General features: G+C 37.3%; 1 protein-coding gene across 5 annotated transcripts in view; it reads left to right on the forward strand.

Moving 5' to 3' along the window:
- Nucleotides 1–21,464, forward strand: part of LOC137266461 (dedicator of cytokinesis protein 1-like) — a 75,920-nt gene extending 54,456 nt beyond the window's left edge. For 4 of the 5 annotated variants that reach the window (XM_067801959.1, XM_067801960.1, XM_067801962.1 and 1 more), the window contains 10 exons: nucleotides 699–788; nucleotides 1,387–1,518; nucleotides 4,519–4,625; nucleotides 5,059–5,085; nucleotides 7,084–7,312; nucleotides 9,928–9,978; nucleotides 10,371–10,388; nucleotides 14,854–14,983; nucleotides 15,980–16,119; nucleotides 21,302–21,464. In XM_067801959.1, coding sequence (XP_067658060.1) covers nucleotides 699–788; nucleotides 1,387–1,518; nucleotides 4,519–4,625; nucleotides 5,059–5,085; nucleotides 7,084–7,312; nucleotides 9,928–9,978; nucleotides 10,371–10,388; nucleotides 14,854–14,983; nucleotides 15,980–16,119; nucleotides 21,302–21,382 — 1,005 coding nt within the window. In that variant the 3' untranslated portion in view covers nucleotides 21,383–21,464. The remainder of the gene's footprint in view (nucleotides 1–698; nucleotides 789–1,386; nucleotides 1,519–4,518; nucleotides 4,626–5,058; nucleotides 5,086–7,083; nucleotides 7,313–9,927; nucleotides 9,979–10,370; nucleotides 10,389–14,853; nucleotides 14,984–15,979; nucleotides 16,120–21,301) is intronic. The other variant, XM_067801961.1, reaches the window with a different exon arrangement.
- Nucleotides 21,465–22,044: the final 580 nt, after the last annotated feature.

The raw sequence follows: 22,044 nt of genomic DNA on the forward strand, positions 1-22,044 counted from the left end.
CCTCGTCACCAGAACCAAATATGAATGAATGTTTAATTTTTTTATCCTGGCATGTTTTACTTCAGCCCTTATTAGAACGATATATGCAAGAATGCAATATGTACCAGCATTCCAGTAGTGCAAGTCATGTCAGTTTGCAATGGCTGAACATGGTACTGTGGACTACAACTACTAGTGTACTGCATACCGAATTTGAGTATCATGTTAGATCAGTAGATATTACTACGACAAATTAAAAGTCAACATGGGGGTTCCATACAGTTCATGGGTCAATTAACTACGATATTATATTCATGAGTAATTATTCGTATTCATTACCCGATGTTTGTGATACATATCATATTCGCCACACAGTGTATTCATTGCACCCTTATTAGTCACAATAGAATTTGGATGTGATGAGAATTACATGCTGCCTGCCAGGAAATACTGCTTGTTACAAAACCTCTGGAGGTGTTCTTCACCCAAAACCCATGTTTGATTCTCTGCGAATGTTCTGCACACAGGGGCCCTTATATGATTCCGTGTGAGATTCTACAAGTAATGACCACCTTGCAAGTGTTGATCTCTCATTGGTCTCTTTCTGATTTTAGGTGTTTTTCACTCAATGACCCCTTTATGATTGCAGGTGTTCTGCTTTCATTGACGTCTTTATTATTGCAGGTGTTCTGCTTTCATTGACGTCTTTATTATTGCAGGTGTTCTACAATGAGGAGTATGTGCTGCAGAGCGGTGGAGAGAAAGACCGAGTCCTGGTAGAGAAGCTCCGAGAACTCACGGTCCAGCAGGTCTGTCATTATTGCCCTTCAAACACATTAAAGATAATGAGCTTTGAGATCTTTTGAAATGTATATTACGCACAATGCTGACAAGTTTAAAGAAGAACGCTCTAGGTCAGTCGGTTGCTTACAACATCTTTGTAGCTTGCGTTATGCTGATATTTTTCCAGCAAAGAGTATGACTGCTTTTAGCTGGAGTGTGTTCAACAAAGACCTCAGTCAGATTGTTGACTCACTGTAATCACTGATGTACCTGAGTAGATCCAGGACAGAATTGGTCTTCACTAACCCATGCTTGTCATAAGAGCCATTTAACAGGATGAGATGGTCAGATGCACTTTCTTGGTTGACACGTCATCATATCCCGATTGCATGCATTGATGCTCATGCTGTAGATCACTGGATTGTCTTGTCCAAACTTGACTATTTACAGACTGTTACCATACAGGCCTAGTGTGTGGTGTAAGACAACAAACCCAAACTCTATTCACTGATGCATCAGCCAGATAGTCAGACACTGCTGTATGCTCAGACTTTTATGTAAGAGTGAGATGTTATTACTGTTTATTACTGAAATAAAACTATGTCCTAATACTTTGCCTTTCAGATTGTGTTGCTGCGAGATGCCTTGTACATCCATCGCAGGAAGGCCCCAGAATCTCTGAAACCCTTCCACACTCACATGGAGCAGCGGTTTGCAGAGATGTGCAATATCATCGAGAGAGAGTATGGCATTAAGGTGAGAGGTGTGCAACATCAAGAGAGAATATGGCATTAAGGTGAGAGGTGTGCAACATTGCTAGTAAATATGGCATTAAGGTGAGAGGTGTGCAACATCAAGAGAGAATATGGCATTAAGATGAGAGGTGTGCAACATCGACAGTAAATATGGCATAAAGGTGAGAGGTGTGCAACATCATCAAGGGGGAGTATGGCATTAAGGTGAGAGGTGTGCAACATCGAGAGCGAATATGGCATTAAGGTGAGAAATGTGCAACATCATCAAGGGGGAGTATGGCATTAAGGTGAGAAATGTGCAACATCATCAAGGGGGAGTATGGCATTAAGGTGAGAGGTGTGCAACATCGAGAGTGAATATGGCATTAAGGTGAGAAATGTGCAACATCATCAAGGGGGAGTATGGCATTAAGGTGAGAGGTGTGCAACATTGAGAGTGAATATGGCATTAAGGTGAGAGATGTGCAACATCATCAAGGGGGAGTATGACATTAAAGTGAGAGGTGTGCAACATCGAGAGTGAATATGGCATTAAGGTGAGAGATGTGCAACATCATCAAGGGGGAGTATGGCATTAAGGTGAGAGGTGTGCAACATCGAGAGTGAATATGGCATTAAGGTGAGAAATGTGCAACATCATCAAAGGGGAGTATGGCATTAAGGTGAGAGGTTTGCAACATCGAGAGTGAATATGGCATTAAGGTGAGAGATGTGCAACATCATCAAGGGGGAGTATGGCATTAAAGTGAGAGGTGTGCAACATTGAGAGTGAATATGACATTAAGGTGAGAGATGTGCAACATCATCAAGGGGGAGTATGGCATTAAGGTGAGAAATGTGCAACATCATCAAGAGTGAATATGGCATTAAGGTGAGAGATGTGCAACATCATCAAGGGGGAGTATGGCATTAAGTTGAGAGGTGTGCAACATCGAGAGTGAATATGGCATTAAGGTGAGAGATGTGCAACATCATCAAGGGGGAGTATGGCATTAAGGTGAGAGGTGTGCAACATCGAGAGTGAATATGGCATTAAGGTGAGAAATGTGCAACATCATCAAGGGGGAGTATGGCATTAAGGTGAGAGGTGTGCAACATCGAGAGTGAATATGGCATTAAGGTGAGAAATGTGCAACTTCATCAAGGGGGAGTATGACATTAAAGTGAGAGGTGTGCAACATCGAGAGTGAATATGACATTAAGGTGAGAGATGTGCAACATCATCAAGGGGGAGTATGGCATTAAGTTGAGAGGTGTGCAACATCGAGAGTGAATATGGCATTAAGGTGAGAAATGTGCAACATCATCAAGGGGGAGTATGGCATTAAGGTGAGAGGTGTGCAACATCGAGAGTGAATATGGCATTAAGGTGAGAGATGTGCAACATCATCAAGGGGGAGTATGGCATTAAGGTGAGAGGTGTGCAACATCGAGAGTGAATATGGCATTAAGGTGAGAGATGTGCAACATCATCAAGGGGGAGTATGACATTAAAGTGAGAGGTGTGCAACATCGAGAGTGAATATGACATTAAGGTGAGAGATGTGCAACATCATCAAGGGGGAGTATGGCATTAAGTTGAGAGGTGTGCAACATCGAGAGTGAATATGGCATTAAGGTGAGAAATGTGCAACATCATCAAGGGGGAGTATGGCATTAAGTTGAGAGGTGTGCAACATCAAGAGAGAGTATATCAATAAGGTGAGAAATAGGTCAGATTCATCCATGGTGGGTAAACTTGTACCAGCAGCCCACACCATAATCAGTCAATATACTGACCAAACCCATGGCCAATTTAAGCTGTTTCATTACCAAACATGGAAAATGTATTAATATAGTAAAACATAATGCAGCAGGAAAATGTATGGTCAAGTATGATAAATAATGTTTTCATTGTCAGTGATGTTTTAGCCAAGTTTTTTGTATGCTGCTCACTTACTTGCCCACCAATTCACTCAATCACCCACTCACACTCACTTAATCACACACCTTTTACCCATCCTATTCCTCCCACCCATTCACTCTCTCACTCACCCACCCACTCACCCACTCACCACCCACTCACTGACTCACACACTCACTAACCCACACACTCACACACTCACCACTCACACACTCAAACACTTACCACGCACCCACACACTCACACACTCACCCACTCACTCACCCACTCACTCACACACACACCACCCACTCACTCACACACTCACCCACTCAATCACCACCCACCTGCTCACTCATTTGCTCACTCACACACACTCACCACCCAACCACTCACTCGCTTGCTCACTCACACACACGCTCACACACACACACACACACACTCACCACCCACTCACTCACTTGATCTCACACACATCCACTCACCACCCACTCAGTCACTCACTCATCCACTCACACACACACTCATCACCCACTCACTTACCCACTCACACAGACACTCATCACCCACTCGCTCACACACACTCACCCAGTCACTCACCCACCCGCTCACTCGTTTGCTCACTCACACACACACTCACCACCCAACCACTCACTCGCTTGTTCACTCACACACACACTCACCATCCACACACTCACTTGCTCACACACACACTCACCACCCACTCACTCACTCACTCACCCACTCAATCATCACCCACCTGCTCACTGGCTTGCTCACTCACACACACACTCACCACCCACCGACTTACTCACCCACTCACTCACTCACTTACCCACTCACACACACACACCAAACCCACTCACATACACACTCACTCACCCTCTCACTCACTTACCCACTCACACACACACTCACCACCCACCCACCCACTCACTCACTTACCCACTCACACACACTCACCACCCACCCACGCACTCACACACATACACACCCACTCACCCACTCACTCACTCACTTACCCACCCACTCACAGACTCACCACCCACCCACCCACTCGCTCACTAACTTGCTCACCCACTCACTCACCCATGCACTCACCTTTTTCTTGTATTTCAGGTAGCAGACCGGGGTTTCCACTCAGCGACTTTAAGACGTAACCAGTCTTTGCCAATCTGTACCAACAACCGACTGAGTGGCGCTTCCTTAGGCAGCCCTGTTGCAGAGTAAGGGAGACAAGTCGTTTATTTCAATTGTCGATGTATTTTCTGTAGACATTGATTTTGTGCAATAACATTTTTTTAACCTCCAACTAACGTTCTTATCACTATATTGTAGTCAGTTTTCTGATAATCACAGATGTCCTAAAATATCTCCTTGACGTTTAAAAGGGATTGAGAAAATGTAAAGAATTTTCACTGAAATAATTCCCATGTTTCTTTTATAAATACTTGCAAAAATAAATGTTATATGTTGAATTTTGCTTGTGATGAACCTTGTATCATGTTGTAAAATCTCACAATACCTTCATTGTTGACTAAAGTGTGGATATCTACCTGTGCTTGTGACAAGAGGCAGTTAATCTAGCCCCTAACATTCCACTAGATTCCTATATTAATGTTGCATTTTTAATGACACAAATTTATTTTACAATGCCAGCAAAAAACGGATGCTAAAACAGAAAAGGTATAACAATATTCTTGCTGTCAGTATTCGAGATGTGTTTTTTGTTTTTGGTGCTTTGTCATTTGTTTGTTGTTCGTCCTTATTGGTGTTTTGTGTCTTTGTTTGTTATCATTTCAAGATATCAAGAATTCTTCTCTGTTGAACTGCTTTTCAGTGGGTAGATAATATCTGTGATCTACATTACCAGTTCCACTCTGAGAATATCGTTTCAAATCCCAGATGGGACTCAATGTTACATTTCAACACTTTGTCAAAGGCATTACACCCATGAAGATCCGGGTTAGAATTGGTCTTCAGGAACCCATGCTTGTCATAAGAGGCAGTAACAGGATGGAATGGTCAGGCTGACTTGGTTGACACAGATTATCATATCCTAATTGCTGTTGATCACTGGATTATCTGGTCCAGACTTCATTATTTACAGACCACCACCTTATAGCTGGGATATTGCTGAGTACAGTGTGGTATTGCTTTATTCATGTTTTTCAGTTTTATTTATGTCCATCAATTATTGTTGATGTTTAAGTTTGAGAGCACCTAATTCATTATTTTGCGAAAGAGATGGATTCTCGTAACGTATTTTTTTTAAGTTGAGTAATCCATTATGTAAATGGAACCAAGTTTCTTGAAATTACTGTGATTGCATAATTGTATAATATCATTTGACCCGAAAGGACTGATATGAATGTTTGTAAATGGGGATGCGGGTGGCCAAGTTTGTCTCCATTGCTGCAATTTGCTCTGCAGAGTTCCCCTCCTTACTTGTGGCAGGATATGCCCATGGCAGAATATACACGCTTGCTGACTCACCAGATTGGTAAATGTTGGTGACCTTATGTGGGGCTCATGTGGGGCTCATCTGCAGTTTACCAGTAGTTCAGAGTGGCCTCCCTTACATGTGGCAGAATCCAAGTGGTTGTGACTGTATGCTTCCCCTATAAGTAAAGAACATTTGTCGGCAATGTTGATAGGACCAGTTGTTTTTCAAATGGGTGGATTATCAACCTTTTGATCTGATCCAAAGTTTCGTTGAGTTTCATAGACTGTACTACAGCCAAAAAATTAAATTAGGCTCATCTTAAGACCCGGATCGCTTGGGCTAGTCCTGCGTCGCTCCTGGCAGTTTTGTTATTCCAGCTCAACCTGATTAACCCTCTGCAGTCTAAGTAACAGGCTTCTCTCTCCATTGTAAAACCATGACTTCATATCTGTGTATGTATACTCATGAATACAAAAAAGGCAACACATGAAAGTACAAGTGTTCGTTTATTTGTTCCCTGTTTCTTCACAAGGTATGTATTACACTGTGAGTGAAATTTGGGAAATAAATTAAGGAACGCTTTTACTTTGATGTGTTCCCTTATTTGTGTCAATGAGTATATGTCTCCCTACACTGTGCTGTACTTCTCTTGCTTAATAACAGAGAAATGTCTCTCCTCTTTGTAGAAAATGAATTTGTATAAATGCCTTTCACATACATAAATATCAATATTGCTAACTTGATCACTGATATTCTGTAGGAGTGAAATACTCAAGCTGTTGGTCACTGGAATGTCAGGTCCAGACTCGATTATTTGCAGACCACTGCCATATAGCTGGAATATTGCGTAGTGCGGCCTAAAACTAAACTCAGTCATTGTAGGGGTATCGCTCCGTATTAATAGAACTGTGGTATTTTGCCCTCAAGTTGGTATAACATTTGCAGTCCAAAAATTCAGTATTTTCGTTACCATCATTTCTATGTTGTCGGAATAACAAAGATTATGGTTATTTTCTTCATGTTATTAAACAATGTAAGGGTTTTTCTCTTGTCAGTTTTCTGTATTGTGGCCATGTCTCGTAGACTGAATCAAAACTGACCAAACCGCAGGCCTTGTACCACATTACATACCATACGGTGGTAAGAGCATGCTATTTCACCTTAATATTGTGGTATCAAGAACTACTTTTATTTTCTCATAAATATTGAAGTAATGAGCGATTATTTTCTTTTTCCAGAGCCAACTATGCTATCCCGACCACACCTAATACGAAGGGCACGCCAACGCAACGATCACAGTCAGTGTGGGTGAAAGCGGACAAGGTCAGTTCTCCTTCTCCAGGCAAAACGAGTCTGCAATCTCGTGTGGGCAACATGATTAAGCGTGCATCCCAGGTGGCCGATCAGCTCACCACTGATCTCTCCCACAGGAACTCCCTCGAGTCTCCCATTGAGTTGAATGAGCAGGCATGTAGTGTTGTCTCTTCTCTTTAGTTACCTTCCAGTCTATATGTTCTGCTTTCCACAGAATACTGAGTGTTCAAATTCAGTTTTGAAAATTAAAAACTAAACTTTGAAAATCAAAAACAAAATTTGAAAATGAAAAGATTAGATTTGAAAATTTGAAAATAAGATTTTGAAAGTTAAAAACAATTTTGAAAATTATTTATATTATTTTTTAAACTAAAAGTAATGTCCCTCTTATTGTTTTTTTTTAAGAAAAACAATAATTCAAACAAATATTAATTGAGAAGGAGTCTTATTTAATATTAATGCTGAAAGTATTCTAACCTTACTTTGTTAAATTTCTAATTTTGTAGAATTTCAAATATTTTCACAATTTAATCATTTTTATTTAGCAGAGTTTTATGGATAATTTGAAAGAAAACTTGCTCTCTTAAAATTCATGAAGAAAAAATTATAAGTAGAGAAAAGTTATCTATTGGTTTCAGTTGAAATATTTGATGGCGTGAAAGAAAGTCGCACAATCATTGTCAAACTTTCCAGAAGTATGAGAGAATGAGGTTTGCAAATGATACTGTTTGCTACTGTTACAGGCACTCAGTATTCTGTGGTATTTTGTGATGTAAAATAATTTGTTCCAATTAACCCATGTTCTTTTGATAATTGACCGTTTCTTGTTTTGCAGTATGTTATTAATATATTTGCTTTGTGTTGATTTGTTTGATATATATTTTTAGTTTTTGAATTTTATATTTTATTTACCATGTTTGCGTCATTTGTGTCTAATATTGAGAATATTGAATTATTCTCCCATCTTGTTACTTGAATTATTCAGCAAAAAAGTCCTCAGTTCAAGAATTCGAATTTTCAAAATTAAAATTTGATTTTCAACAAAAGGAGACTTTAATGCTCTAAATAAATGTATTTAAATTTATTCAATTTATACATAAACAAATTGCAATTCAGTATTGCTTACTTTTCATGCGACAATATTGATTAACTATTCAGTCGAACAAATTGACCTTGACTTTACCCCCAAATATCCTGTCTTAGTCACTAACAAAATTCCAGTTAACCCCAACTGCATGACCAAAGACTGATGAAACACCCATTTCTATTGGCTGGAATACTTCTGGTTCTTGTTCCTCATTGGTCAGTGTTGGTGTGAGTAGCATGACAAGGAATGGACCTGAATAACATAATTTGTATCAGATAGGTTTTGCAAATACGATTCTTATGGATAATGAATCACATCAATGCGTTAATTAGTTAATAAGAATAATTAAATTATTCTAGTAAACTTTATCTTCACTATGTATCTGAAAATAGAATAGTTAGTAATACAGACTAAATTCTACCATTAGCTGTTAAATAGGTAGATTCTATTCAAATAAACAATCATTGTTCAGCAAAATTTGATTACGATATCATAAATGGTAGAAGAAAGAGAAAATGTTGCTTTTAAGTATTTTGCCATGGATTTGTTCCTCAAAGTAATCAAGTGCTGATCGTGTGAAGTATGGGTGTAATGATCACCTACACTACACCTCATGGGGTCAGTTCATCATGCCAAAAACCCGGGTTTGATTCGCCACATGGGCACATTGTGTGAGGCCCATTTCTGGTATCGCCAGCTGTGCTGTTGCACTCACTACATTTCATGGAACGGAATCAATAGCGTAAGTCAAATTGTAATTTGCGTTTGATAAATCATCAAGTGTCAAAATTTCAGTTACCGTAGACCTAAAATATACATGGCAGAATTCTTAATGTCAAATATTGTAAATCATTGTATGCAAGTGTAAAATCAATATTGTATTTCTGTCCGAGATGAAGGACCACCAGTACTGAGTAATACGTTACCAAAGGTGATAGGTGTGAAGGTAGCCTGTGTTATTTGTAAAGATATATTCTGCTGCCAATCAAGTCTAGCTTCCTATGCTACTTGTCCAACCTTTCTGAACCTTGCAGCTTTAGGCTCTACCTTTTAGAAGCATTTAGGCGATTTTCGCTTTTATTTCAGTACAATGATATTTCAGTACAGATGATAATGTGGGATTTACAAGCAGGGTGTGTTTAGTGTTTATTGGTCTCGGAAATACTGAAATAAGCATTTATATTTCATATATATATTTTGAATATTTTAGCCATTTATTTTTAGAAAAAATACTGAAATTTTAAAAAGTATTTTTTTCATCATTGTAAACATATTTTTAGATGTTTTAAAAATGTGTTTGAATGAAACATGGTGTCAGGTTTCGGTTATTAATATATATTAAGATTATTTTAGAAATATTCCTAAAATGTTTTAGTGAAGCATGGGGTTGAGGATGGTTATGGTGCTCGATGTTCATCCTTTTCATTGATAAACTGAACAACATTTGCTATTTTATTAAAGCTAATTTTCAGTAGTACAAGTACATTTATTGTTTGATGGGAAAATGTTACCTGAAAGATAGCTGGGGCTTTTAATCTTGAAATCAGTTCTCAAACAAGCTTGTTACGCCTCGGATGTCAGTGAGTTTTGAACAGAATCACAAGAGAGCTCGAGGCTGTCATGAGGAATGAGATATGTGTGAAGTTACAGACTTAAATAAGTTGAAATTTGATAATTTTAGAGACGAACTTCAAAGGGGAAACCCCAATTCTACACACCACTTAGCGAACAGGTGAGTCTTGCGTCTATTTCCATAACAAACATGCCGTTATTCCCGAACTCTCTAACTCATCTCTAGCTACACAGTAATTCAGTAGAGTGAACCTAGAATTTCAAGAAATTAATTTCTTTTTTCTGACATTGAGTTTCCATACATGTATTTACCAGAGTAATTTTAGATTGACTGCATGGCTTAGAACTGTAAAGCTAGAAATATAACTATGAAAGTCTCCCTGTTTAGTCGGAATGAAGATCCTCCACTTGTTAGGGAGCTTTTTCTCCTTAATAGACTTTACATATATAAAGTTTTGGTGTTCTTGTTTGGATCGCTTTGTGGAAGGGATATACATGAAGTATGGTATATTCGTGTTTATTAACAGTATCATGTCAAATCTTTTTTATTAGCCGCAAGCAGAAAGTGATGTAATAATATTTTTTAAATTTTCACTTTTCACCTCTTAAAGACTGTCTAGGATATTTATATGTCTTTCTCAACTTGTGGTTCAACTTAAGATTGACGAGCCAGACAGAAAGAAACCTTCAAAAATAGCAGCAAAAAAGTCAAAAATACCTGTTAAAAAAAGTATTGTAAAACATGACTGCATTTGATGTCAACTAACTTATACGTTGCTTTTTGGTTATGATATGAGAAAAAACAAATGTCGCAATTTTTTGTCTTGATGGTGTTCTATCTACAAAGTTACAGTGACAGTTTTGAGCGAAGTCACAATCAGATGTGCTGACCTTGTCTAAATTTTCTCATGATATGAAGGAACGTTGATTGTTTTTATGGAATAAGCAATTAGTAAATAAACCCTGAAAGGTTGGGATGTTATTTGAGTGATATATCTAGGATTCCAACGATTCTAGTACCCATTGAGGACAATTTGGGAAGAAATCTTTACAAACTGTAGTTCAAAATTAGGATGTATTGCTGCCAAAAGTATTATTTTTCAATCTTGGGAAAATTTTAACCATCAGGTCTCTTAGTTATTCAGTTCACCTTGATTTAGGTATCAAATAAGTCATCATACTGGATGGGAAGCCTAGTGGCTTAAGTGTTCACTCGTCACACCGAAGACCGGGGTTTAGTTTAATTCTACTCATGAGTACAAAGTGTTAAGCCTGTTTCTGGTGTCCCTGCCATGATTATGCTGGAATATTGTGAAAAGAGGCATACAACTAATCTCACACTTTAGGAATTTGTCTGGCCTAAATTCACTTTTGATGAACTAAGCTAGTCAAGAATGATTGAGGAATGACAAAGTTGAGAAACACAAATAGATACAGACAGGCTGACTATGTAACAGCAACGGAGCACCCTCGATCTGTCTTACAAACATGATGTATATTTTTGTTTCCATATTCTTCTTAACTCCTTGTTTTTATGCATTATGTTGTATACTTTGGTTTGATGCAAACTTACCAATTAACTAGTATGTGTAACTACAGGTAACAAGTTAACCCGTATCGTGTGATGTGACTAGTTAACAATTGACACCCTCTCATGGTTCACAACCTGGGCCTAGATTTTCGAAGCTCTCTTAGCGCTAAGATAGTCATACGTTAATGTTAATGTATGGCACTTACGACCATCTTAGCGCTAAGAGTGCTTCGAAAATCTGGGCTGTGGTTCCATCAGTGCTAGGGATGTTTGTGTCAGAATCAGTCAACTAATGATTTTTGTGTCAGAATAGGTCCTCAGTCAAACAATGATGGTTGTGTCAGAAAAGGTCAAACAATGATTTTGTCAGAATAGGTCCCCTGTCAAACAATTATGGTTGTGTCAGGAAAGGTCCTCAGTCAATCAATGATTGTTGTCTCAGAATAGGTCAAACAATGATGGTTGTGTCAGAAAAGGTCCTCAGTCAAACAGTGATTGTTGTGTCAGGATAGGTCAAATAATGATGGTTGTGCCAGGATAGGTCAAACAATGATTGTTGTGTCAGGATAGGTCAAACAATGGTTGTTGTGTCAGGATAGGTGTTCTGATATCAAAAGCTCATTGTGTCAGGATAGGTCCGAAGTCAAGTGATGCCTGTTTTCTCAGAATTGTCCTCAGTCAAACAATGAGTTGTGTGTCAGAATAGGTCCCTTCAAAGCCATTTTCAAGCAAACGTTTTGTCTCAGAATAGATCACGAGTCCAAATGATGCTTATCAGATCTGGTCCGCAGTCAAGAAATGATGGTTATGTCAGAATAGGTTGTCAGTAAACAAATAATTGTCTAATCAGACTCAGGAAACTTGTGTCTTTCTTGTCAGAATAGTCATAGTAAGTCAATGTTCCATGTCACAATAAAATATAAGTATATATATAAACAAAGACTCAACTACATGAATATTGGCAGTAGACCATTTATTTACCTGACCATTTTATGACCATTAGAGTATCAAAGTGAAAAGCAGTTCTTAAGATTGTTTTTAGAATCTATTTCTTACTGTATCTTCTTTGTATGAACGGCATGTTTGTTAGAGAGATAGATATACAAAACATGACATCTATCTGGCTTCCAACAAAAAATACTCCCAGACCCTATTCTTGGGATCAACTCTAATACTCTTCTTTTCCATGGAAATGGTCATCTTATCGCATCTCTTTGCTTTTTTTTTTTTTTTTTTCATAAAAAATGTCAGCTTTGTAGTCAAGTCATAGTTGTAAAAGCATTAGGTACTTTTTTCAGGAACACAACCATACAGTTAGTTTTGATTGTAAAATTGTGTGTGACAAGCTTCCATTCATCATAGTTATATTATTGTTGTTGTTATTATGATAATGATACTAACAAACTAAACTGCTTGATAACAAGATACATTTGCATGTTGCATGGTGACGGTTTTGAATTTAACTGTTAAAAATTTCTGTGCACAAATAATAGTCTGGTTCAAATACAGTGTACGGACCACTATTTCATAAAAGAGATATTTTATAAGAATTGTCAGTTTATCATGTCAGAAAAGACTTTAAGAGATGTTTACAATCTTCAAATTTTAGAAAATTATGTTTTGAGAAGCAGATTATTTAATAATGGCATGTTGATGTCTGTGTACAGGTTTTAATAGCTTTTGTGATATTATGCTTGTTTATATAATAATACATATATTTGATTGCTGTTATATTGGATTGTCTGCTTTTGACCTGAAATTTAATGCATGGATGATTTTTACCTTATATGTTTATTATTTACTGTTAAAGCTTATGCCCCTCTTTTTGAAATACAAACCTGCTCATTTCCACTACAAATCTGGCAAAAAGAAAACTCTGGTCATTTGAGGGTTATTGTATTTGGTGAATCACCTCCCCTTGACTACTCAGGATCTTGGGATCTCAAGCTGTTAGTTTATAGTGTTGCTCGTAGGATGCCTGAAGTCAAATTTTAGCTTTTTTTACAACGAAAATCTAATTTTTTAAAAATTACAACTCACTGTGATTGTGCCACGTATCTTTAATGCCTTTTTTCATCAAATTCTCGATTATCTAGAGTAGTATGTCTTGATTCTGTCATTTTTATTTCAGGATCCGTGAATTAACATAGTTTCTTTTCTTTTTCATCAAAACCAAATGCAACGTTGTCAAATGTCAATATCTGTCTTGACAAAAGTACTTACGTAAATGTTTCCACATGAAATCAGATTAAGAAGTGATACTCTAGATAGTCGAGGATACTTTGTACCTCACATAGCTTTTGGTTTCACAATATCTTCACAGTGTTTTACCTGGTCCATGGTTGTTTCACCTGAACCATACTTCCATGGTCCAAGGTACACACACTGGGATTAGGATAATCTATATAAAAATATTATCATCAGTAAAAATAGAATTGAAAGGAGGCATGTGTTAGGATGTAAGAAATTTGAATCTTTATATTACACCAGAAAGAAAATTATTTCCTGTTTCAGCATAATTGTTAATTCTGAAAATTATTTGACAAAATGTGTAGTTTTAAAGATAATAGCGTCATGAAAACAACCTTGGAAGAATGTTCCTTGATCTGTAACCTATTTACAGTTCATAAATTTGTTTCACCTTAAAAGAATTTAAAGTTTTCGTCTCCGAAAGTCTTTCAAATTAGTTCGTTGAAAATGTTTTTGTGAATTAGTCATGAGGGATATGTTGTTTTTCTCGCCACACTACTTCCTGGAAATTTGTGACTCTGATATCATCCATAACCCTTTCATGTTTTAACAGGCGACTAATGTGGATATCTGGTTGTCAGGCTTTGTGGCTACCGATAGGGTAGCCTAATGGTTGGAGTATTCGCTTGTCATTCCAAAAAGCTAGGTTTGATTCCCCTCATAGATACAATGAGTGAAGCATTTCTGGTGTTCCTTGCCATGATATTGCTGGAATATTGCTGAATGTGGCATAAAACCATACTCACTCCGTCAATCGGTCACCATTCTGTCAGTCACCAGTTTACTTGATGCATTGTCTATCAACTGATCATATATAGCTGGAATATTTCTGACTCTTGCGTAATATAACACTCACATCACATGACACCTGTGAAGATCCTCATTCTTGATCTTCAGCAACCAATGTTTGTCATAAGAGGCAACTAACAGGATCTGGTGGTCATGCTCGCTGACTTGGTTAACACGTCATTGGTTCCCAGATCGATATTGATACAGTTGATCAGTGGATTGTCTAGTCCAGGCCCGATTATTATCAGACCGTCACCATATAGCTGGAATATTTCTGAGTGTGGCGTTAAACAACAAACACTTATGACAACTGTAAACATGGACAGAGAGCAATCGTGTTTCAATATTATGTAAATATTTTTATAGTTCTGACAGAAGAGGATCTAGCAACAGTACAGAGAGCTTGGTATGGTGGAGTATTGCTCATGTTTATGCTTTTTATACGACATTTATATCTAACTATAGCTCACAACACGACGGCCACCCAGACCGGAGACAGAACGCAGAGGAAGTCGGCCACCCAGCAACCAGTTCCGACCAGATCAGTTGTTGAGTACAAGCAGTTTGAGCCTGTCATCGGCTAACACCCTAACAGGTTGTCATTTTAATACATTAATAATGTTCTTCCTCAATTAGACACCAGACCTCAGTGAACAAGATACAAGGTATCCACAAGCACCTGGTGTTGATTAAACGTCAGTGATATTTTATGCTCAAAATTTTCCTTTTTACAGTCTTGGCAAAACAATTGATATTTAAAGCAGAACTTGCAGAGATCTGTGTGAAAAGTTAGGTTTTTGAACCATGTTAGAATTCAGTGGCTTGATTCATGTGGAAATTCAGGCTCTTGAACCATGTGGAAATTCAGGTTCTTTAACCTTGATAGGACTTGAGTTGAAGTCCTATCTTCCATGTCTATCATCATACTGAAGATAGAACTAAGTTATCCGTTCATTGAAACTGAAATTCTTAGTCAAAATATAGAGTGTCTGAAACAGATAAATTCCAGTAGTTTAATCAAAGAAATGTTGTATCTTGTGCTAACTGCTGGTTGTGCACTTTCAATGTTGAGGCCCATCAACTTTGCTGTTTTCATTCATTGGTGACGAAATATGTGCTTGACTCCTGGAACATCATCTGACAGCAACAACTGCTCCAAGTTCCACTGGGGCAATGGTTAAGCCTAATGGTTAAAATGATTACATGAAGGAACGCCAAGTTCAATGGATAGGCAACTTCTTTATTTCACTGGGTGCGACGTTTCGGTGCAGGTGCTAACACCTTGCTCGATAACGGTGTTAGTACCTGCACCAAAATGTCGCACCCATTGCAATAAAGAAGTTGACTATTGCATGGTTTTCCTTCATCCCTACAACTTCTAAAATGCCTTTCAAAGAAGAAAATAAGGACATGCCAAGAGCCAGATTCAATTCCCCACATGGGTACAAAGAGTAAACCCTTATCTCTTGTCTCTCTGCCATGACATTGCCAAAATTTTGCAACAAAGGGCATAAAACCTCAATAACCAGTTTCAGTTTGATTTACACAGAAATTTTTGGTTGGTGATTAATGAGTATATGCCTTCCCTCAGATACTAGTGACACCGACATGTCATCCGATGACCCCCCGCCCCTTCCAGACAAGCAAGGAGCCGACTACAGCAACTCCTCCGTCGACTCAACCCCTGTCATGAGGCGCACATCTGTCACACCAGGGTCCCATAAAAACAAGGTCAGCAAAGCTTTCAGCAAATTCTACAAGACCGGTGACAAAGAGAGCAAAAAGAAAAGTAAATGATAACAAAATGTTAGAAATGCAAGCGGGAATATTTTCATGAAGACATCCCGGAGACAAATATTGGTTAATGATATAAGCTCCAGTAAAGGCTGGCACTCACTGCTGCAGAACTGATGCAGCAATGAAAGTGTTCAGCCAGCATATCAGAACAGTATTTGAAAAAATATTGTATGTAATAGAATTGACTTCAACAATATTATGGGACATACATTTTTGTCTTCAAAATGTCAGTCATACACAACACTAAAACCACCAAGACCTTTGCCTTTCATGACATCGAGGAAACAGAATAATGCGTGAATATGATGTTATGTGTAAAGGTACAGTCTAGTAGTCTGTTTGCTAAACTAGTCAAAGACCTAGATTTGATTCCCTACATATTTTCAGTGTGTGAAGCCCATTTCTGATGTCCCCCTCCTTTGATATTGCTGGAATATTGCTTACAGCAGTATAAAACTTGACATTCTGGTCAAACAAGCAACACCATCAAAACCTACATTTTTGAAAATAGTGTCGCCCAGTGCTCTGTTAGTGTGGTACCATCTTGATAAGACTGACCTTATATTGTTACATGTAAAAGGTCTGTAAATTCCGTAGAAAATGTCCTTGGTGGTTCTGTAGAAATATTCAACAATTATCATGTTCTAGTCAATCTCTGTGTACATTTGCAATGATAGTGACATCAACATCTTGAGACATGTATATCTGCTTTCAAAGTGTTATTTTTTCTTTAATATTTTCAGTTACCACATCCTTTGTTTCATTACAATATGTACTATTATTTAAACTGACAGTTTGTTTTTTCAAATTATATAGTTTTGCTGGTGATTGACTGCATTCTTCTTTTGTTTTTAAAGTTTAAATAGTGCTTACCAAGGTATGTTAATTTAATTTAAGTTTATTTTGACTTTATGATTTAATTTTTTTTTTTTTTTTGTCTATCCATTTGTACATATTCACGTCAGTTTCACAGCTTTATTATGCACCAGAATGTGTTCATGCGATAAATTCCTCACAAAATACTAAACACTGTCCACTGTCCATGTTGAATCAATGATTGTCTGGCTGATGACAACATCACCTCAGAACAAAATATGTGTTTAACCGAAAAAACAAAACAAAATCCAAGCAGTAAAACTGATAAATAAACAGAATTGCCATGTACGTGTACTTTGTTGTGGGTCCTACAATTTCGAAAACAAATGTGGCGTACATTTTAGACCAAACACCTGACAAAAAATGACAATATTTGGGGGAATTCAGGAGTATAAACATAGTTCGACATCATACGATATGATGTGTACCATACCAAAATGCAATGTATCAGTAGAGCATACATTGTGTTGATGATGATGATGATGATGATGATGATGATTAGGAGACTTAACATTTTCCAACATCATGCATATCTCACATACAGGTGTGGTCACCATTTGAATAATGTCTGTCAAATGTTTGTCTCAAAGTCAGTGATTTTAAGTATTATGGTGGAAATCATCGAATAAGTACATTTTAACTATTGTCTCAAACCCTAAGAACCAGGGCCTGGATTTTTGAAGCTCTCTTAGTGTGAAGATAGTCTTAAGTCAATGTTAATTAAAACGTACAGCTGTCTTAGCGTTAGGAGAACTTTGAAAATCTGGGCCCTGTTAACAGTTTTGACTAATCAGGGTTCAGATTTGTCAGATTTCACTTATCATCTCAACTATCAGGCAAATGACAGAAAATGTCTTTCATCTTGCATGGTATTAAATAACATGTATAATTTATACAACTCAGAAACAATGTGGTATTTGTTACACGTCAGTCATTGGTTTGTTACACAGTTGTTAGATATTTATCTCTATATAAGGCTATAAATTAACAGGGTAAATTTAGAACTTGCACAATAATTGAAACTGATATTGTCTTACATTAGAGCAAGGCATAGCTTAACTGCTCTTAAGATGCGACTTAAGAAAAATATGGAGGATATCCAGTGAATGGCACGGTCTCTGCACATAGAAAACATCACTACAGTCCAAACAAGACAAGTCTGCTGATACTGTGCCATACATTGTAAACCCTGCCCTGAAGATTACAACTCTAAATTCTAACATTTTTTAAAAATGTTAAAAATCCTTTTGTCTCCTTAACTGCACCTTAAATTATAAAAATGAAAGGTATATTTTAGTGTATGTTGTTGTTTTTAGTTGCATTGCTTTTTTTAAGTCAGTAGTAAAGTAAAAACAGGAATTGTTATTCATGCCTAGTCCACAGGGTTTCTCCATTAGAAAGAAATGTGCCAAAGACAATGGCTGCATAATATCTGGTCACTGTTATGTTTTGTTTACATTTTCCTTTGATTTCCATTCAGCCTCTTTGATTTTCTGTTTTATATTATTGTTTTCTCTTTTCATGGTACATGTTTAAGTGTTTTAGTGTTTAATCTCTAAAGATCATTGAACAGTATTTTAGTTCATAACAGTATTATGATTGAAACTTTCATTTGAACACAAATCAGTGTCAGTCAATCGTTAACAGTCATCACAAAGCAGTACACTGTACGAGCTATCATATATGACCACTGATCAGACAAATTTTGAACCAAAACATACAGTCTGTAGAAAGGAATCAGCTTTTCTAAAGGTTACACTATCATCCCACTCCTTTTTCTTGTAGTATAAAATGACATAGCATTCTTCCTTTGAAGGAACAAGAGAAAATTACCTTTGTGAGTGAGGATGTCAGATTTGCAATTAAACATCACCAGACAACCTTCTCAGTTTCAGTTAAGGTAATCATAGGCATTATGGTATATGGGAATCATCGAGTCACTGTACAAAGACTTGTTAATAGGGATGCGACGATACATAAATGCATCAATACTTTTTCTAAGACAATGCAGTTATTGATACATTCAAAACTGTATCAGTATTTAGTTTTGAAAGTGTCAGTTTAAAATATGTTTATGTATCATTTACATTTTGCAATTGTATCATGTTTTTTTTTATGTTACGACAGTTAAAATTATGTTACATGCTCAAAGATGGGAAATGAGAACTTTTTAGTCTCTGAGAATAAAAAATGTTGATCTTTTTATGGGCAAAAAAATATAAAAAGAAAAAAATCCCCATAAAATATGAAAGATTAATCTAAAAAAGTAACTAAATTTAAGCTACAATGCAGTGAAAAAATGGTATACGTGACATCAGCATCAAGATATTTATTGATTGATGACACTCATGATATTCATACCGATTAAAGCATATTTCTTATTGCTGCGACAAACCCAATATTTAGATACTTCACTGGACCTGAGCACAATTTTGTCAATTTTTGAAGTAGAAACTTCACAGTCCTAGAAGGAGCATCATGGACCTTGAGTCAGTATAATAAACTTTAAACAAATTATTATTATTTGTAAACAGTCTGTTGATTACTCTTGCTACAAAATGTCTGCTAGTAACCAGTTTATCAATACATCTACAAAATCTACTCTGTCATAGTCTGCATATTCTGAGTATGATATCCCAAATTATCTGTGAAATTGTATGTATAGATTCAACTTTGCGTTAGTGTATATTTTGCAGATTTTGTGTTGCTCTTCCCCACACAAAAAATACTCGGCACAGCAATATTAGCTCTTTCAATCCCATCAACCAGATGCATTTACGTGTTTTAAAATGATTTCTCAGTGATATGTATGGTGGTCTATTTCTGATATGAGAACAGGCTAGGGGTAAATTGACGCCATATTTTCAAGGCAGAGAATATTTCCGGTTTACGACTTATGTACAGTATGAATTCATCAGTTACTACATTATTTTTCATGTTTTTTGCCTGTAACCTGAGATACTATGAAGCATAAATTTTGTTTGTTTTCCTTTTTTCTCAAATTATTTTTTCACATTTATTCCTTTACCTGTTGATTTGAAGACATGAATTCTAATTCACATCATCTGTTTGTCCTTAGTTTCAAATCCAGGTTCCTGTCAGCATCTTTGATTATCCAGTGTTCTAAGCCTCCACCAGGTTATGATGAATAACTGGGATCTGTTTGTTCCAAATAATCATTTAGACCTCCATCCCACCGATTGATTCTTCTCAATTCAGCATAGATCCACATTCAAACCACTGCTTTGTTCCAAGCAATACATACACATATGTGTCATGGAATCAGAAATTTGAGTTGTAATGATATTTTCCTGAGTATTAAGACAGCAGAGGAGCAGTATTTGCATTAAGGATGCAGTTAAAAAGTCAGATCAAGCCATGAATATTTCATCATTTGCTGAAGCAAGTGAACATACTCAAGTCAGTGTCAAATTAACTCCATGTTTGTTGGTCTTAAGAGAAAGGTATGATGATGTTAGGAAGAATATGGATGAACAGTAAGATCAACATTTTGGTCTCAGTTCTTACACAGTTAGCAAACAAGTGATGCACCTACGCTGAAACGTCAGTCTTATTGATAGAGTATTAAGTTCCATCCGTCCTTCCATACCTTCCGTGAGTAGAGAATGGCTGCCTACATTCTTTTCATATTTGGTACACAGGTTCATCACAGTATGAGAAAGGTGCTCCTTGGGTTTGGTGACCTTGACCTTCATTTTGAGGTCACAAGGGGCCTTTAATGTTTTACTCTTGTCAGCGAGATATCTCAAGAACTGGTTGCTGGAATTTTTGCATATTTGACACCAAGCTTTATCTAAGTGGCATAGGACCTAGTTGATTATGTTGACCTTCACGTTACTTTCAAGGTCACTGCAACACTTTGAAGGTATCAGCATGAACTTTGATTTGATAATTAGCAGTGGAAGATTATGTCACCTTAGTGACAGTGCTTATTGCTTGTCCTTCCTTACTGCTCCAGCTCTTAAGTGTTTAGGCACGGAGTTACAATCACCTTAGCACTAAGATTGCTTTGTTAAACAGTGCCATGGGTAGGTAAGAGAATGGAGACATGAGACTCTGGATTGTCAGGTGTGTCATGGGAACCTGGAAGTGTTCATTTCTTCTTTAGCCTCTGCACATAAACGCAAACATTCTGTCAGCCTATCACATACTTTATTTGCAAGAGAATATTTCTGAAGCTTTTTCTCATTTCAATAACTGTCTCACTTGCCTACTGCAGCCAGTGCCACCTCTTCCACTTGATACGGACGATGATGACATTCCACCACCCGTGCCTGAAAAACCTTCGCTACCCCACTGATCCTGCGACCTTCACCTTTGTGCCTAACCCTGAAGGGCAAGGGAATGTCAGCTGCAGCATGCAGAGATCACCTTTGATCTCTGTGCTTAACTGGAGCCATAGCAATGACCTGATGCATGTGAAGGTTGTAAGGACATGACCTCTTGACCTTGACCTCTTCTTGAACTGAGTCTTTTATAGGAAATGACCTATGTAGCATGAAGGTCAGTTTCTAGATGACCTAAGCATTGCTAAATAAAGGGATTGGAGCATGTCCTTGAACTCTGAGATGTAGGTCACCACAAGAGCATCATGTCAGTGACTCCATATAATCTCGCCTCGTTATATCTAGAGCATTGTCTAATGTTATGTCTTTGAGATATGTCAATCTGTGGTTGTTTCCCAACCATGCTTATGCTCATGTATAGATATGATATCAAACATTAACTTTGGTAATCTATTTATGCCTTGATCATCAGCATTTTATTTACTATTTTATGGCAACTAGTACTTGTTGGAGAACTATCAATTACTTCTCAAATTCTTTCAGCATTGTGGATATGCGGATAGATTATCAAGCATAGGTTATTGAGCATAGGTATGGTTGTCAAACTTCCCTGGTTATCTGTGGATGTCAGCAATATTTTCTGGCCGAACACGATCTTGCCGAGCTGTTTATGTAC

Source organism: Haliotis asinina, chromosome 15, assembly GCF_037392515.1.
Source record: "Haliotis asinina isolate JCU_RB_2024 chromosome 15, JCU_Hal_asi_v2, whole genome shotgun sequence".
NCBI classification, from domain to species: domain Eukaryota; kingdom Metazoa; phylum Mollusca; class Gastropoda; order Lepetellida; family Haliotidae; genus Haliotis; species Haliotis asinina.